At 37.4% G+C, this 15184-nt stretch overlaps 1 protein-coding gene across 2 annotated transcripts in view; it reads left to right on the forward strand.

Annotated features, from left to right (window-relative positions):
• BMP5 (bone morphogenetic protein 5) overlaps positions 1 to 15184 on the forward strand; it is a gene marked incomplete at both ends in the record, with an annotated part of 53167 nt that overhangs the window by 24281 nt on the left and 13702 nt on the right. For both annotated transcript variants that reach the window (XM_084283743.1, XM_084283744.1), the window contains 2 exons: positions 4424 to 4572; positions 14986 to 15183. In XM_084283743.1, the coding sequence (XP_084139869.1) occupies positions 4424 to 4572; positions 14986 to 15183 (347 nt within the window). The remainder of the gene's footprint in view (positions 1 to 4423; positions 4573 to 14985; position 15184) is intronic.

The following is a 15184-nucleotide window of genomic DNA, read 5'->3' on the forward strand; positions in this document are numbered from 1 at the left end:
GTCCCCAAAGAAGCTTCTTGGAGGAAGGAATGAAACAGGAAGGGAAAAAAATATATCCATTTGAAGAGTATAGGTCAAGGCTAGGGTGATGAAAGCTCTTTACCTTCAAGCTCAACAGAATTAATTTTATTTTTAAGAACTAATGGGAAAAGTTGATTTTCTAATCCATTTTAATGGGTTTTGTTTTTTTGTTTTTATGTTTTCTCAGTGAGTGATTTCCGTTCTATTTCACAAAAGGGAAAACAGCTTAATCCTTTGAAGCAAGATGAAACTTAAATAGCATCTGGCTTGTTAAAATGACAATTGTCTCTATTAAACCATTGCAGAATACTAGCACTTTCTTTCAATATCTCATCTTCACATTTCTAAGCATTTCTAATTCTTCACATTTCTAAAAGCACCATTTCTATTTATAAACATAATTTTATAAACATATATATTTCCATTTATAAGTATAAAAGCCCCTTGTCTTCTGATGGAATCACGATGCCAGAAAGGTGCATGTGCAATATTTGCTTTTCACTAGTATAACTAAGGAAACTTCAGACTTAGTCTAATCGTCAAGTGTTTCCCTCCTATTGCTGATTTTGCTGGTCTGTACTTATACATGGAATATATGGAGGTATATGGAGGTAAATGTGTTGAGGTAGGAGAAGATCACAGCCTCTCTAGTGCTCATATTAGAAATTAGGAACTTTTCCTACTTGCTTCTTTATAACTCCAGACAGAAGAGCTCCCAAAAATATTGTATTATTGGTTTCTGCAATAAAGTTACAGTTTTTGCTTTGGGGCTCAGACTTCAAGAGTTTGTCCTACATGTGTACATGAGATTTTAGGTGCAAAATTTTCAGATTTAGCTGCAAATTTTTGTGCAACTGCCATGCTCCACACTCCCTGCTAGTGTCATACCACAACAGAGCTGCTCAGTTTGACCCTGGCCATCCACCTTTCTTTTCTCTGAATGGGAAATGTGGGTATCCGATGGAGTCCTACAACCTGCTACAGATTTTGCTATGCCTTTAGGCAAGACGTGGTCATGGTTTATTGCTTCTGTGTTGCTGACTTTATAGTTGCAGACATTTTTCTGTCTCTGTGGCAGCATGGCTGCTGAAGCATACTTATTGAATTCACTCAGAGTTTGCTGAAATGACAGTCTTTGAGATTGAAGTTTTCTATTTGTTCTAAGGAAAAGTGTAAAGCACAGCCAATGGCAAAGCAAACTTTCCTACTTGGCCCTGCCAATGTACTCCTGCCCTGATCTTTTCTCATGACGAAAGTAATGTGCTCCAACAGGCCAAATCCTTGTTCATGATCTGGTGGCAGCTAGCCACTAATTTAACTAAACCCGAAGGATTCTTCCTGCATTAGGGAATCCTCAAGTGGCATTAAGATACTAGAGCAGCTTTCTGGAATGAGGCGAGAGGTGAAGCAGCATTATGGGGATGGCCAATTACATAGTAATAGTAGTCATGATTTGATCTAGTCAAAAACTTTGCTGGCTTTCAAGGAACGTATAGATGGTTTATTCCACCTTTCCTTGCTTAAATGACCCAGGAGATCTGGAGCTTCTTAGACGTTCTGACCATAGCCTCTTTGCTGAGATTCTTGACTATGGTAGCATTTCTGTTGTAGACAATGGGCTGTTTGGGTCCAACTAAGCTTAAACAGCCTCCATAAAGGTAAAGACAATCAGCTGTATTCTGTCTGAATGTGTTCATTGTTGCATTTCATGCTATTTACAACATAATGCCTTACTTTTTTATCATATGTTGTAATTTTAAATAGATTAAAAAAAAAAAAACACTAGAGCCAAAATTTGCAGCTGTTTTTCATCTTAAGTGTGATTTTTGTTTGTTTGTTTGCTTTATTTCTCTTCACAGAATAAAAGAGACTTTTAAAATTAAAAATGTCACAAAATGTGATGAGAAATTTCAAATAATGGTGGAAAACTGAACCCTGAGCTGTCACTGACTTTTGAAGGGTCTGGTTTTCACGTGATGTTATACGAATTCTGGAAAACAAAACAAAACAAAACAAAACAAAACAAACAAACAAACCAACAAACAAACGAAAAAACACTTATTGTCCTGAGTAATATTTTGAATTTCTGTAGTAAATGACTATTGTGTGGACCAAATCATTTGCACTGATCTGGAGACTTTTTCTCTATTTCACCATCTGTTCTTAAGAATCAGTTCTATTTTTCTCTAGGTGCTCACAACTTATTTTTAGTTTGTTTTCTGAGTAAATGGGTGAGAACATAAGAACAGTCTGCTGGCTATTACCATAGCTAGATCCTGCTTGCAGGAAGGTGGGCAAGAAGATTGACATATCAATGCCAAGACAAAGTGGTGTGAATTTCTGCTGCTGTACAGAATAATAAAGCCACACTGCAGGAGAAAATCTATCTTTTATACAGATTTCTGGGCTGCACCATTAGTAGTCCCCTATTCTGAGTTGGCACTTAGATATTGCACACACTGACTTTTGAGGACTTTTTATATTATTCACAGCAAAGTTTGGAGCTGACAGAATCTATATGGGAAAATGATTATGTATTCCAGGAGGAGACAATACAAATGTGAAATTATGGCACTGTAATATTGCAATACTTTATATTCTAAACAGTTTTACAGTTTTCTATTAAATTTATTGAATGATACACAATATATTTACAAATAACCATGTCAAAGCCTGTCGCATTCAGAATTATACCATTCAGTTTTAAAGTTCTGATAAAACTGCTTATTAGAGAAAAAATGGGCATTTAAGACTCCAGAGAGTACTATTTATGAGCTTGTGGTACGTTGTTAATTTGTTCAGTGCTAGTGTAGCGAGTCAGGCTCTTTTAAATCGTAAGACTGTTTTCATGTTAGCTCCAGTGGGAGAAGGTATGTTTTCTCCTTGTGTGGTCATTCACAGTGTTCTATTAGAACACAAACGGTACGAGCCCAGCAAAAGATTATCCCTTAAAGGAAGGCAAAAAGACAAATTTAAAGAAAGCTCTTTCAATTTCCTCTACCTAAAAAAAAAAAAAAAAAAAAAAATCCTTCATTGTTGCTGAGCTCTTTGACCTGATTATGTAGATATTTCTCACATGTAAGCAAATGTTGTATGCTTGTCTGAGTGCATTTTGTCTTATTTTTCTAAGCGTTGAACAAGCACTGTTTCAAGAGCTAAGCAAGATGTTTTTTCAGTGTAAAAGGCTTGTAGTACGTGTAAAGTGGTTAGTCAAGATAAAACAGTAAATTCCTACCATGTCATTGTGATTAAGCAGCATAAGAATACAGTGACAGGAACGTCATAATTTTAAATTTACTTATTATACACAAAGACTGTTTCCATCTCTCCTACTTCTTTAAGCATATATTCATGCTGTCTGTAAGGTAACAATTCAGCTTTAAGGTCCGTGCAAGCCAAGTCTGTCTTTAGTTGTTTTGGACAGTCAAAATGTAAAGTAAAACACTTTTTTCTTGGTATTGTTGTTTTGATTACTATTTATGGCAGAAAAGGAATAGGTTTCTCTAACAATAGATTTAAGTTTAAAAGGCTTAAATGGTGAAAACAGTTTCTAATAATGCGTGCTGCTTTGTAGAAGCATGTAAAATGAAACTGATGAGAGTTAAATATCTTGTTTTTAGTATGTTCATTGCAGTAAATTATTTGTGATACAGATGTGGTTCTGGAACCAATTGTGTCAGGAGATATGTGAAAACAGAACAAATAAACGACCCATGCTAAACATTTAGTAACACAATTATACTAACTCCCCTGAGCAGCCCTTCTGAATTACTGGAAAATTTCATGGGAACAAATCTGAGAATATACCAGGGAATCAAGGGTTAAAATGTAATAATTATGTTATTGAATCGATATATAATTTCTACTTTGATATATAGACTTATTTTCTAAACATCTGTACTAATATGAAACTGTCATATATTCATGTTTCGTTATATGATATAACTGCTGTCATATGTTATTAATAACAGACTTTTTTAGCAATGCTATTCCTTTGAATTTAGTTGAAATTGGAACGTGATTTTGACATTTTTTGTCTTTTGCACTGGACGGTTTATAAAAGTTAATATTCCTGAGACGTTCTGGTGCTGAAAGATGAATCCTTTATACACAGTCTCAATTGCATATTTTGTGTATTTATATCAGGAAGCTAGATTTTTCAGATTTTCCAGAACTGCAGCTTTCATATGATGAGAGTTATTTCAGATAGGCTTGTAAGGGGAAATACCTATATTATACTTAACAATTATATGCTGGCTACAGCACATGCTATGCTGCATTATGATGAGGATGTGTCAAAGGATTATTCATTTGGGCTGGAGGAAGTTATTGTCAGCAAGGAAGTTAAGGGCAAAAAGTAATAATATTTGGATGTCGTAACTTTCTATTTTCTTTAATTTAGGGATGCAGACTTGTTCCTGTTAGACACAAGAAAGGCTCAAGCTTCTGATGTGGGCTGGTTTGTGTTTGACATTACTGTGACCAGCAATCACTGGGTGATTAATCCACAGAACAATCTGGGCTTGCAGCTCTGCGCTGAAACTGGGGACGGTAAGAGATTTACTATAGATCATAAGTCCGAATATGCTCTTGTCATCCTGTTGCCGTGAACCTTTTCTGGATGGGTGTTTTTTAACTCTGCTGGGTGGCAATCCATGGAGGGTTTATAAATGAAGAACATAGGCTTGTCCTGCTGCAGCTACGGTCTGGAAACTGTTTATTGTTCTTAATTCTGTAGAATATAACAATTATAAGGCTAACTGAATCAAGCTAAATTAAATGAAGTTTGGGATAAAAGTTCTTACATGAAAAATCAAGTTCCATTTTAATGTTCTTCCACTGATGATTACCTACATGCAGTTAGGACATTCTAGCAGATTTGTGGAATTTTTGGTTTATAAAGTTCCCAGTTTTGCTGGGCTGAAGCATGGAGAAAGGTATAAAACAACCTCTGAATATTTCAGAAATGACCTCCTAGACCCTGATACTAATGCTGTAGAGAGGTTAAGAATAGGGTAATTTGGAAATTGTTTTTCTATCCTTCAAAAAAAACATTAACCTCAAAACTTTTTTACCTTGAAATGGGTCAAAACTTTGAAATCTTGAAAAAATTTAGTTGCTGAAAATTAGAAAGAATTCTAACAAATCTGAAGTAATAACTGTGGGTTTTTTATAGGACAAATTTACTCGACTACTACATTATTCACAGTTATACAGTTTATTAAAAAGTGAAAATGCATCTCAGTGCAAAACACGGTTTTTAGAGGTGTTCTTTCTTAGACTTATTTAGAAACTAATACAAAGAGAATTATATACCTTTTTTCTGTGATGGTTCACTTAATCTGTATTACTTTACAAGCAAACTTTCAGATTTGGCTCTTTCTTGTCAAAAAGCTTTCTGTGTCAGAGGTCAGGGGATCTATGATGCCAGTTAATCTAAACCTTAGCTGACGTAATGTTAATGAGTAGCAGAAGAAACCCTGGTGTAAGGATTAATATATATATTTTTTCTTCTTTGTTCTGGCTATATTTTCTCATTGTTTTTGATCTGCATTCTCCCTCAGGCTCAGCTGGGCTGTGAACAAAGCCCCTCATACTTTTCTGGCAAGTGCTCTGGCTGCTGGAGAGTTATGGAAAAGGCTGCCATGGGCTCTGATGTCCTCCTTTAGGCACAGTGCTGTGAAAAGCCTTGAACTGGGGTGCACAATTTCACCTAACATTGCCCACAAAGTTCAGATACAGTCAGCAGAAAAGGAAGGCACGGATACTAAGTTGACCACATTGCTGCTGCATTCGACTCTTCAAATGGCCTACACCTGAGCATGAGCTGTGCATGGGCATGGTTTTGTTAAGGCCAGTTTTAAGACCTTAACATTTTGGAGAGGTGACACCTCCGTCAGTCATCCAATGAGGTGGACTGGCTCCCAGCCAGTTTTGCTGTTCCAGAATAAACTCCATCCTTAACAGTCCTCCCCCCCCACGCACCCCCCTCCCCCCCACCGGAGATTCAAAAAAAGAAATTCTTGAAAATGAAATACCCATGAAAGGCACTCATTAAGAAATCCTGGAACTAGCAATTTGTTGGTTCTAGCCTCAACCTTATATTCATTCAGTAAACAGCAGGAAACAGCAGGAAAGTTTGTATGGATAAAAGGAAACCTTTAGATTAATACACTGAAGAAATTGTAAAAGAACAGTTTATATAAATATTTCCTCTGTCTTACTCCCAAGATCAGAAAGGTGATAGATAATTTTCTATTTTAAATTCCAAAGCCACAGGCAGCTTTACCTTCTGCACCTCACTTATTTGAATTTCTCAACACAGCTGCTCAAGTGAGGAGGGAATTCCCCTCTTTCCTCACTTTCTGTTCCCTTTTCAGTTTATTCATGCAAGAAGAATGCCCTTCCAGAGAATTCTCAAAATTTAGAATTCTCAAAACTATTGGGAAGACCTGTGCTATACCGCTTCATTTTAGCATAAGGAAAATCATCCTTTCATGCTCTTACAATTTTGCTCTTAAGGCTTTGATTATTTTTATTGGGTTGCTGTTACTTCTGGAAGCTATTAGAAACACCAGCAGTCGAATGACATGTTTGTGTACAGATGAAACATGAATTTTTGTACATGACTCAGTTTGTAGTGGACTCTGTTTGCAACCCAGAGAACCCCACCCACCTTTCCTCCAACCACTTCCCTACCAAAACCCAGGGACTCATTCAAAGCAATAGAAAAACCTGCCATTGGCTCAAGGAAACTTCAGGCCATGCAGGTCTGAAGTACCTTTCCACATGCCTTCAGCTGCCCATTATGTTTATGGGAAGTATAGGTCTGCCCCCATAACTGGAGAGATATTTGTGATAAGACCCTGGTAATTTCTGAGACTTCAGGGTGCTACTGTGTTGTTATCATTATCATTAATAGTAATCTTTCTTATGGTTGTCTTTCAGTGACTTTTTAAGCAATTACTTGTGGAGATAAAATTCTCTAGTGATCCCTGAAGAAGATACATATAAAATAATAATGTCTATGTGAGGAATAAAAAAAAAAAAGTAGCTATTTAATATAACAGTGTGATAAAAACAACTCTGGAACAATGTCTGGTTGCTGTAATTCATATTTTCCCCCCTTTGAAAATGCTGAAAAAATACAAAAAGCCACATGACATTGGAATGTGTTTTCTTTTCTCTTTAAGACAGTATTTGGTATCATACGCATCATTTTCGCATGAAATGTAGACTTTTTCTCTTAATGGGACATTTTATTTTGAACAGTAAGAATAAAGGTTTGCATGACACATATGGAAGCTGTCAACATATAATGCACTGTTTCCCTGGGGCTGTGGTAAATTAAGGTTCTTTTTTTTTTTTCTTTTTTTTTTTTTTTTTTTGATTCTCTTTTTTAAAGTCTCCTCAGCATTCTACAGCATCTCCTTTTGGCCATTTCCCTCCTTTTGACACCAAAACTCTCCATGGTGTTTAAAATGAGAGGTGATCATTTTCACACTGATGGAAGTGCGGGTGTTAGATGAATTGCAGCATAAAATCAATGCAGATGCAGAAACGATTTGAAATGCTCCATGTGATGCTTTTCCTGTATATATACCATATGTGTCCTACGACTTAAAACATGTTCCAGTGAGTCAGCACCTTTGTATTAACACTTAACGTTTTTATAATTAGAAGTTAGCAACAATTTGCACATCACTTCTAATGGAGAAGTACAAATCTGCAAGAGCCTTCTTTTTGCTATTTATGTCAGTGCTGAGGAGAACCTAATGTTGTCTACAGAAAATGGGAGAGCGAGAAAGCGTGTAACTATGATTACTGTTGATCCATAAGAAAAAAAAAAAAAAAAAAAGAAACAGATCCCAAATATACACACCTCAATATAACATCCTGGGTAGCCTTCGTAGCCTGTACTTCTGTGTGTTTTCCTGCCATGGACTGCTGCCATGGCTCTCAGCTTATTTTTCATCAGCCTGTGCATCACAGAGTTGGTACTTTGAAAAACCCAAGCTGATTAAGGTGATTTCTGTTATCATGTAGTCCTAAGGCAGGTTTTCTTAGACTTTCTTGCTGTTTGAGGTAGGCAGACAACAACAATCTTCAGTTCCCTGACTGACTCTTACTTCAGGTATTTTATTCTTTTCCTCAGAGCAAAGGGAAACTTGAACAAAAATAGGTTCCCTGATCCAAGTGAAGGCTGGGGAAGGCCAAGTCTTTCTCCAGCACGTACTTGGGTACACTACTACATGTGTCCCCTGGAAGGGGACGTTGGCTCCTACTCCTACATGCTGCAAGAAAAACTGGGGAGCTGCTTCTTCGGTGTCATGGGGGAGACACTAGGAGACCCTATATCTCTGTTTTTTTTTTGTTTGTTTGTTTGGTTGGTTTTTTTTTTTCACCTTCTCCTCATCTCAGCCTGGGACTTTCAAGGTCCTTTCCTTTTCTCCTATGAAGCTTTTAGAGGCAGCATGTCCACCTTCTCTTCTGGGGAATGCACTGCAGGAGGTGGCCAAATTGCTTTTAACCCATAACAAACTGTGGCAACACCCTGGCTCTTACAGGCAGTTGGCTGCACACTTTCACGTTGGCCTTGACCTCTCCTTTACAACACTCAGTGTTACTAATCTCATTCCGAGGTTGCCCCAGTCAACCTTGGCACCTACCCTATGTGACCACAGTATCTGGCAGGTAGACCAGAGGATGATGCTGGGTTGTCACATTTAAGTTCTTTGGTGGAGCTGGTATTTACAAGGCAAAATCATCAGGAGTGATTTCACCTTCATTAGCGTCCTTACAGTGGGGGAATTTAGGATATATATATATATTGATATATATATGGACTTTGGCAGGCAATAGCTCTGCCTAAATTCTGAGCCATCTGGAAGCCATATAGCCATGTTAGCACAGCACTGAACCCAAGCTAATATATCCTGCCCCTCAGCAGGTTTTATTAGCTTGGGCTCAAGCACTGCCTAAGTACAGCTACATGAGTTCTGGTTCAGAGCTGACTTTGGCCAAAGTTATATGAGTAAATTAAACATGCTTGGGAATACTGTGGGGCACTGAGCTCTGCTGGTGTGAAACAAGCCAGAGGGACGACTCTCTCAGCATCCAGAAAAAGGGTGGCCACATGGCAGCCACCACAGGAGAGCCTGGGGACAGCTGGCACTGGCCGTGAGCATGGTAACAGCACCTTGGGTGGCCCCAAGAAGTGCGGATGGTCCAGCTCCAGCACCTGGGAGCGCTCCAGGGCACCCCTTACTTTTTGCAAATAGGTGTAACCTGTTTCCAGATGGGTCAGAAATACCACCAGCATTTTCATGCATCTGCTTGGAGCCAGAAACGTGAACACATTCTGTGTTAGTACGGGCACACTTACTTGAGAGAGGCTCCTGCCCCTGCCACCAGTGCACACTGGAGCATACTGGTCCTGGCTGTTTGGCTGTGCATCTCCCCCCCTGCCCTGCTTCCCAGGCAGATGAAGAATACATCAGCATCTAAGCTAAACCAGTAGTTTCTAAACCAGTAGTTTAGGAATAATAATAGTAAGAGTTTTTGCTTAGTTTCATTCAGAACTTTTTTATCCATTTTGTACTTTTATCCATTTTATACTTTCATGGATGACCAATTAATCTAATCTTTCCTTGTTTTATGGTCTTCCTGAACAAATTCTTAACTGTTCAGAAAAGCCTTAGGGCTCCCATAGACAATTCACAGTTTAAATACACTAAATGCAAAGGATAAATCAAGCACTTAAGAGTTTTTGTGTATGATTACATCTGATTTTTTTGTGTAAGCATACATGGTCCTGCTGCATTATACAACATGCCATGGTTCCTAACGTGTTCACAAATTATCCCAAGTGATTTCTTCAAGAGCTTTATGAATACCAAAATCAACACACCAAAAAAAAAAAAAAAAAAAGATATGCAAAATTCATTTAACTGAACAGAATAAAAACAACAGAATGTAAGATTTTAATAACAAAGGCTGGAACTTCAGTTTTGACTAAAGCTGTGAAGCCTCGGAAAATGACACAGCAGACCATCCAAGACCACCCATTTTTCAGAATTCCTTAAAGCCTCCAGGGAGCAGACAAGTCAATAAAATACATGAAGCTTGTTTCAAAAGCTGTATTTTATGTCCATGTAGATAAATGTGTCCACCAAAGGAAAAGTTTGTGCAACAGTTTATGGAGGTAATCCAGTAGAGAGAGTATAAAATACTTCAGAGTTGGAAGATTGTGGATGCCTTATATATGGACCATCATATTTGTGTTGTTAGCTTTTCTTTTTTCATTTTTTAAATAAATCTTTATTTAAGCTTTGATAGCCAAACTCTCCCTCAATTCTGTTGTTTCCATGAAGTCCCATTGCTCACAAGAACACTGTTCAAGCATGAGAAATCAAGCAAATTTCTATCTAATTTTGAAACTACCTAGTGAGCTTTCAGACTCAGAACCTCAGAAGTGTGTTTGCTCAAGTTAGACATTATTGGACCTTGTATAGTCAGGGTCTTTCTCCAAAAGGACTTCCCCAGTCTTCACGGGGATCACTCCCCACAAGAAGAAAACCATAGATGTGTCATTGGAATGTTTTGGTATTTTTTTCAACAGACCAGAAATGAATTCCCAACATCACTGAAGTTCATAATTCTATCTACAAATATGTAAAATTATTACCAAAATAACTACTGTGACCTAGAAGTAGTGGTTAATCTGTAAAATGTGTTTTGTGGCTTGTTGAACACTTTTGAAAGTAAATAAGTGCTTGTTTTTCATAACAAAATGAGTGGTTTGCTGCAGTTCGATGACTCAGGACAAAATAATGGATCTTGGAATCACTCGTTGTCCTGTGTTGCCAGTGTAAATCTGGCCAAGACACATAATGGCTGAAAGCTCTTGCAAAATTAGTGTCTGCTCAATGCCTTACATAAAATATATACTGCATGAGGAGAGAGAGCCAGGTCACAAATCTTACCACTGTCACTGGCATCCATGCTGGCGATCTCAGAAAAAGTCAGGATTCAGAATGCCATGAAAAATGAGGTGATCTCTCCAGGTCAGGACTGTGAGATAGATTATTATTGAAAGCTTGAAACGCTCTTGCATTTCCATTTGGAGTAGCTGGGGAAGAAAATGAATTTTTAAGATGGGACTCAATCAGTTTATGAAAGGAGGTGTATGCTGTTACTGCGTGTGACAGCAGAAAACCATTCAAAGGAGTGACACAACAAATAGCTCCAGAGTGTTTATCCTGAGTGCTGTTCTTATTCTGTAGGTTTAAAAAAGAAAAAGAAAAAAGAAAAAAAAAAGAAAAAAAAAAGAAGAAAAAAAAAAGAAATTAATAGCATTGTTGAGGTAGTACCTTTTAAGCTGAATGTCACAGCTATTTTTGAAACAGATGTTCCTTTATTATAAGAGGCCAGAATGTTAAAAAGGAAATAATATTAATTCAGTTCAGTCACTCAGACCAGCACTTCCACACAACCTTTTATGCAAACTGCTAAGGGCACTTTACTATCAAATAGAAGAAAAGCCAAAAATAAGTTTAAATGCCAAGTTAAACAAACACATCTTGCCAAGGACTCAGAATCATATGAATAAGAAGTAAGGAGTTGAGCAGATTTGGGACATAATGCTTTAAACAAGTTTTAAGTCCCTGAATATACCTGTCAATATGGAAAAGAGACAATAAATTATCATAGCAGGATTGAAAAGCACATGCCAGAATAAGAGGAATACAACGGCTCTAGATTGTCCCTGCACAAAGTCCATCTATTGCACTTATTTATTTTTGCTAGGTGTATCTCAAATGCAGTGGCTAGGTTCAGTGAAGTGGGCATCACCAACTGCTGGTTTCTTACATTGTGTGCATCTATACAGTCTGAAAAAAAAATAAATCTTTGAAATCCTCAGGATTAAAGATATGATAGAAGTATAAAAATAAAGCCGGTTTCAGAATGCTTGACCATATTTGATTCTTCTTCAGACATTCTCAAGAGAGGTAGAGATACACCTTGCTCTTTTGGTTTTCCAGTTGGGTGAAGCCATCAGGGAAGATATGGGGTCAACCTGAGCCACTCAGGTGACTTTAGGAAATGCTGCTCAAGTATCACAGTAGGGAACAACTGTGCTAGAGAGACCTGAATTTCCAGTTGCCACTGAGGCCAAGAGAAAGGTTTTATAAATGGTTACTATAAATGATAAACTACAACCACTTACTAAAAGTGAAGCCCATGGATGCTTCTTGCTACAAAGACCAGTTCAGGTTAGGGTAAGATTTTTCTTACTGTGTCCTGAAATCCATGCTACAGAAAAAGGTGTGGTCTGCAAGACTATGACAAGACTTTGACTGAGCTCCTGCTATAGCAAAATGCTTGATGTTTTTCAGTGGTTTTCACTAAAGGACAATAGAAGTTCTGTAAATACAAACGTTCTTTTGCACAGAAGCAACCTAAAATGGAGACGTGTAGTTTGAATTTCAAAATAGTTTGAATTTCAAAACCAAACAGTTCAGAGAGCCTCCTCAGAAGAAATTTAGTGTCTCAAGGGCAGTGTATATTTTGATTGCTTCGTCGTCTGAAGGTCAGAGTTAAGCTAAGGTATATGATAAACCAAGAGAGAGAAATTTAATGATGAACCCATTGAAGCCAATAAACGTTTTTGTCTTAACTTCACTAGGAGCAGATTCAGTGCATATACTATTCATGAACTGAAAAAATGGGTCCTAAAAACTCAGGCTGGCTGCTTAAAAGATCAAACAAATAAAGGAATAAAGTCACATAAACTGTTTCTGTGTGTAAAAAGGCTGTGGGTTACAGGCTTAATTTTTATGGTATATCTCTATACCCTGAATAAGTAAGTAAGCCCTAACTTGTGGAATCTTAATAGTCATCTCATTGCTGAAGTCTAAAGGAAACCCAGAGGAAACTTAATAATATTAAAAGTTATTTTAAAGGGAGTTCACATTGGTTTGAAGGATATTTTGCTTCGCACACAATATCCACCATTGTAAATTCAGAGAACCTAGATTTAAATTCAGAAAACCTACACACATCTTTACAGCACTCAGTATATAAATCTAAAAGTATTCTTAAAATGTCCACCAGTAAGGTATTAATCTTTTACAGATAAAATTAAAATTCTGAAAGTCATTGGAACAAAAAATAAAGAAAAATAATAAAAAATATTCCCTCTAGAAATGAGGGGAAACTTGGAACTTTGTGGTAAGAGGTTGGTTTGTCCATGTTCAATGAATAGAGAATAGTCTGTACAGTTTTTCATATCTGACTTGCAACAGAATATTTGAACATACAGAAATTAATGTTACTGAATTATTTAATAGTTACATACATAAATATATGAAAAGAAGAATTAAAGAAACACAAGACTAAAAAGTCATTTAAAATGAAATCAGAAGCTTCAACAAATATATTTTTCCCTTGCAGTCAAAAAAGTAATTATCAAAATTGTTCAGAATATGTTGCCAATTACTCTGCTCCATAACTGCTAACTTTCTCAGTTCTTCTCCTGCCTTTGCTGGGCTCTCTGTCACTGGAAACATCTTAAACCAATTTAAAGTGCTACACCTGAATAAACATGTTGTAAAAGTGTTTATGTATTGAAGTGGGTCAGTTCAAGGTATGGTATTTGGCTGGAACTTCTAATTTCTCTTTTTACTGCAAAAGGGCTGCCAGAAGGAGGAAGTCTGAGCTGAATTAATACATTTGTTACAGTGGAAGTAGAATGGAAACTACTTTAACCACAAATCAAACTGCCTCTTTCATTTACGCCAGTGATAGAGTTTTTCTAAGAAATATAGACTCTGGCGTACAGCCACTGTACGTTTGTGTTTGAAAAGGAAACCTATATGCTTATTTCTATAAGGTTGATTCCTAGGCTTATTTGTAAGTTCTCTTTCAGGGTGATTAAGCTAACAGTATTGCAGGTTAGCGAGGCAGATGCTCCTTTGTTGTCTATGCAACACACGCTTCCAGCCAGTTTAGAGGAGTCCTCCGATGCCCTGATGCCGCAGCGCGGGCGATGCTTGTGCCTGCGCCTCCCCATTTAAAGGACCTCTGTGTCCCCCACCCAGCACAGCTGCACAGCTTCACATGACACTGTCTCGTTTTCTGACGGTTGAAGGGCTCTGCATAATACACGTATGCACAAAAGTGTTTATGCTGCCAAAATAAATTCTGTTAAGAGCAAGGGTTTATTTGCTAAAATGTCACTGATGCAGTTTCAGTGACTTGTTTTGCTTTCTTTTCTTTTACTGAGGTTTAGATCCTATAGTATGGTGAGGCTACCACATGGTCCTGGCTGAACAAATATTTTAGAGAAATATGCACATCCCTTGGGTACCGAACCAAAATCAATAAAGTCCATATTTCAAACCCTGTTCTCTTGAGCAACTGAACACCTTCCTACTTTTACTAGTGAATGGACATCAGTTTGAGTAACACTGTACAATATTTGTTTTTAAAGCAGAGGTATATTTATTATCCACGCTTCTCTTTGCCATGTATTTGCTTTGGGGATATAAGTTTCCACATCTGACACCCAAACGATGCAAAAACTAGATGACTGCATTACATTATCCTTTTGATAGCCTATAGATCTTAATGGGACTCATTTATTTTTTCATTTCTATAATTGTATACATGAGACTGAATTAAAATATCCATGTATTGAATAATATATACAGTGTATGGAGACTGTGCTTTCATGCAATGACAAACTACCTGTAAAGCTGTTGAAACTTTTGTAAACTGTTGAATTTTTTGTCCTTTAAGTTCTCTTAAACAAAAGAAGGTTAGGATTTCTATTCATGTAACTTCAAGGTTATGGGCAAAATCCTTGCCTTCCTTCAGTCACTGGTGGAAATCTCAGTGTGGCTTCAGGAGGGGCAGAACTTCACATAATGTATATAACTTGTGATTTCCATTGCTTTATAGGTCGAAGTATCAATGTTAAATCTGCTGGCCTGGTTGGAAGACAAGGGCCTCAGTCAAAACAGCCATTCATGGTTGCATTCTTCAAGGCGAGCGAAGTACTTTTCCGTTCTGTCCGAGCAGCCAACAATAAAAGGAAAAATCAGAACCGCAACAAATCTAGTAGTCATCAGGAGTCTTCTAGGATGCCAAGTGTTGGGGG

This window comes from Netta rufina, assembly GCF_964035555.1.
Source record: "Netta rufina genome assembly, chromosome: 3".
In the NCBI taxonomy this organism is placed as follows: Eukaryota; Metazoa; Chordata; class Aves; order Anseriformes; family Anatidae; genus Netta; species Netta rufina.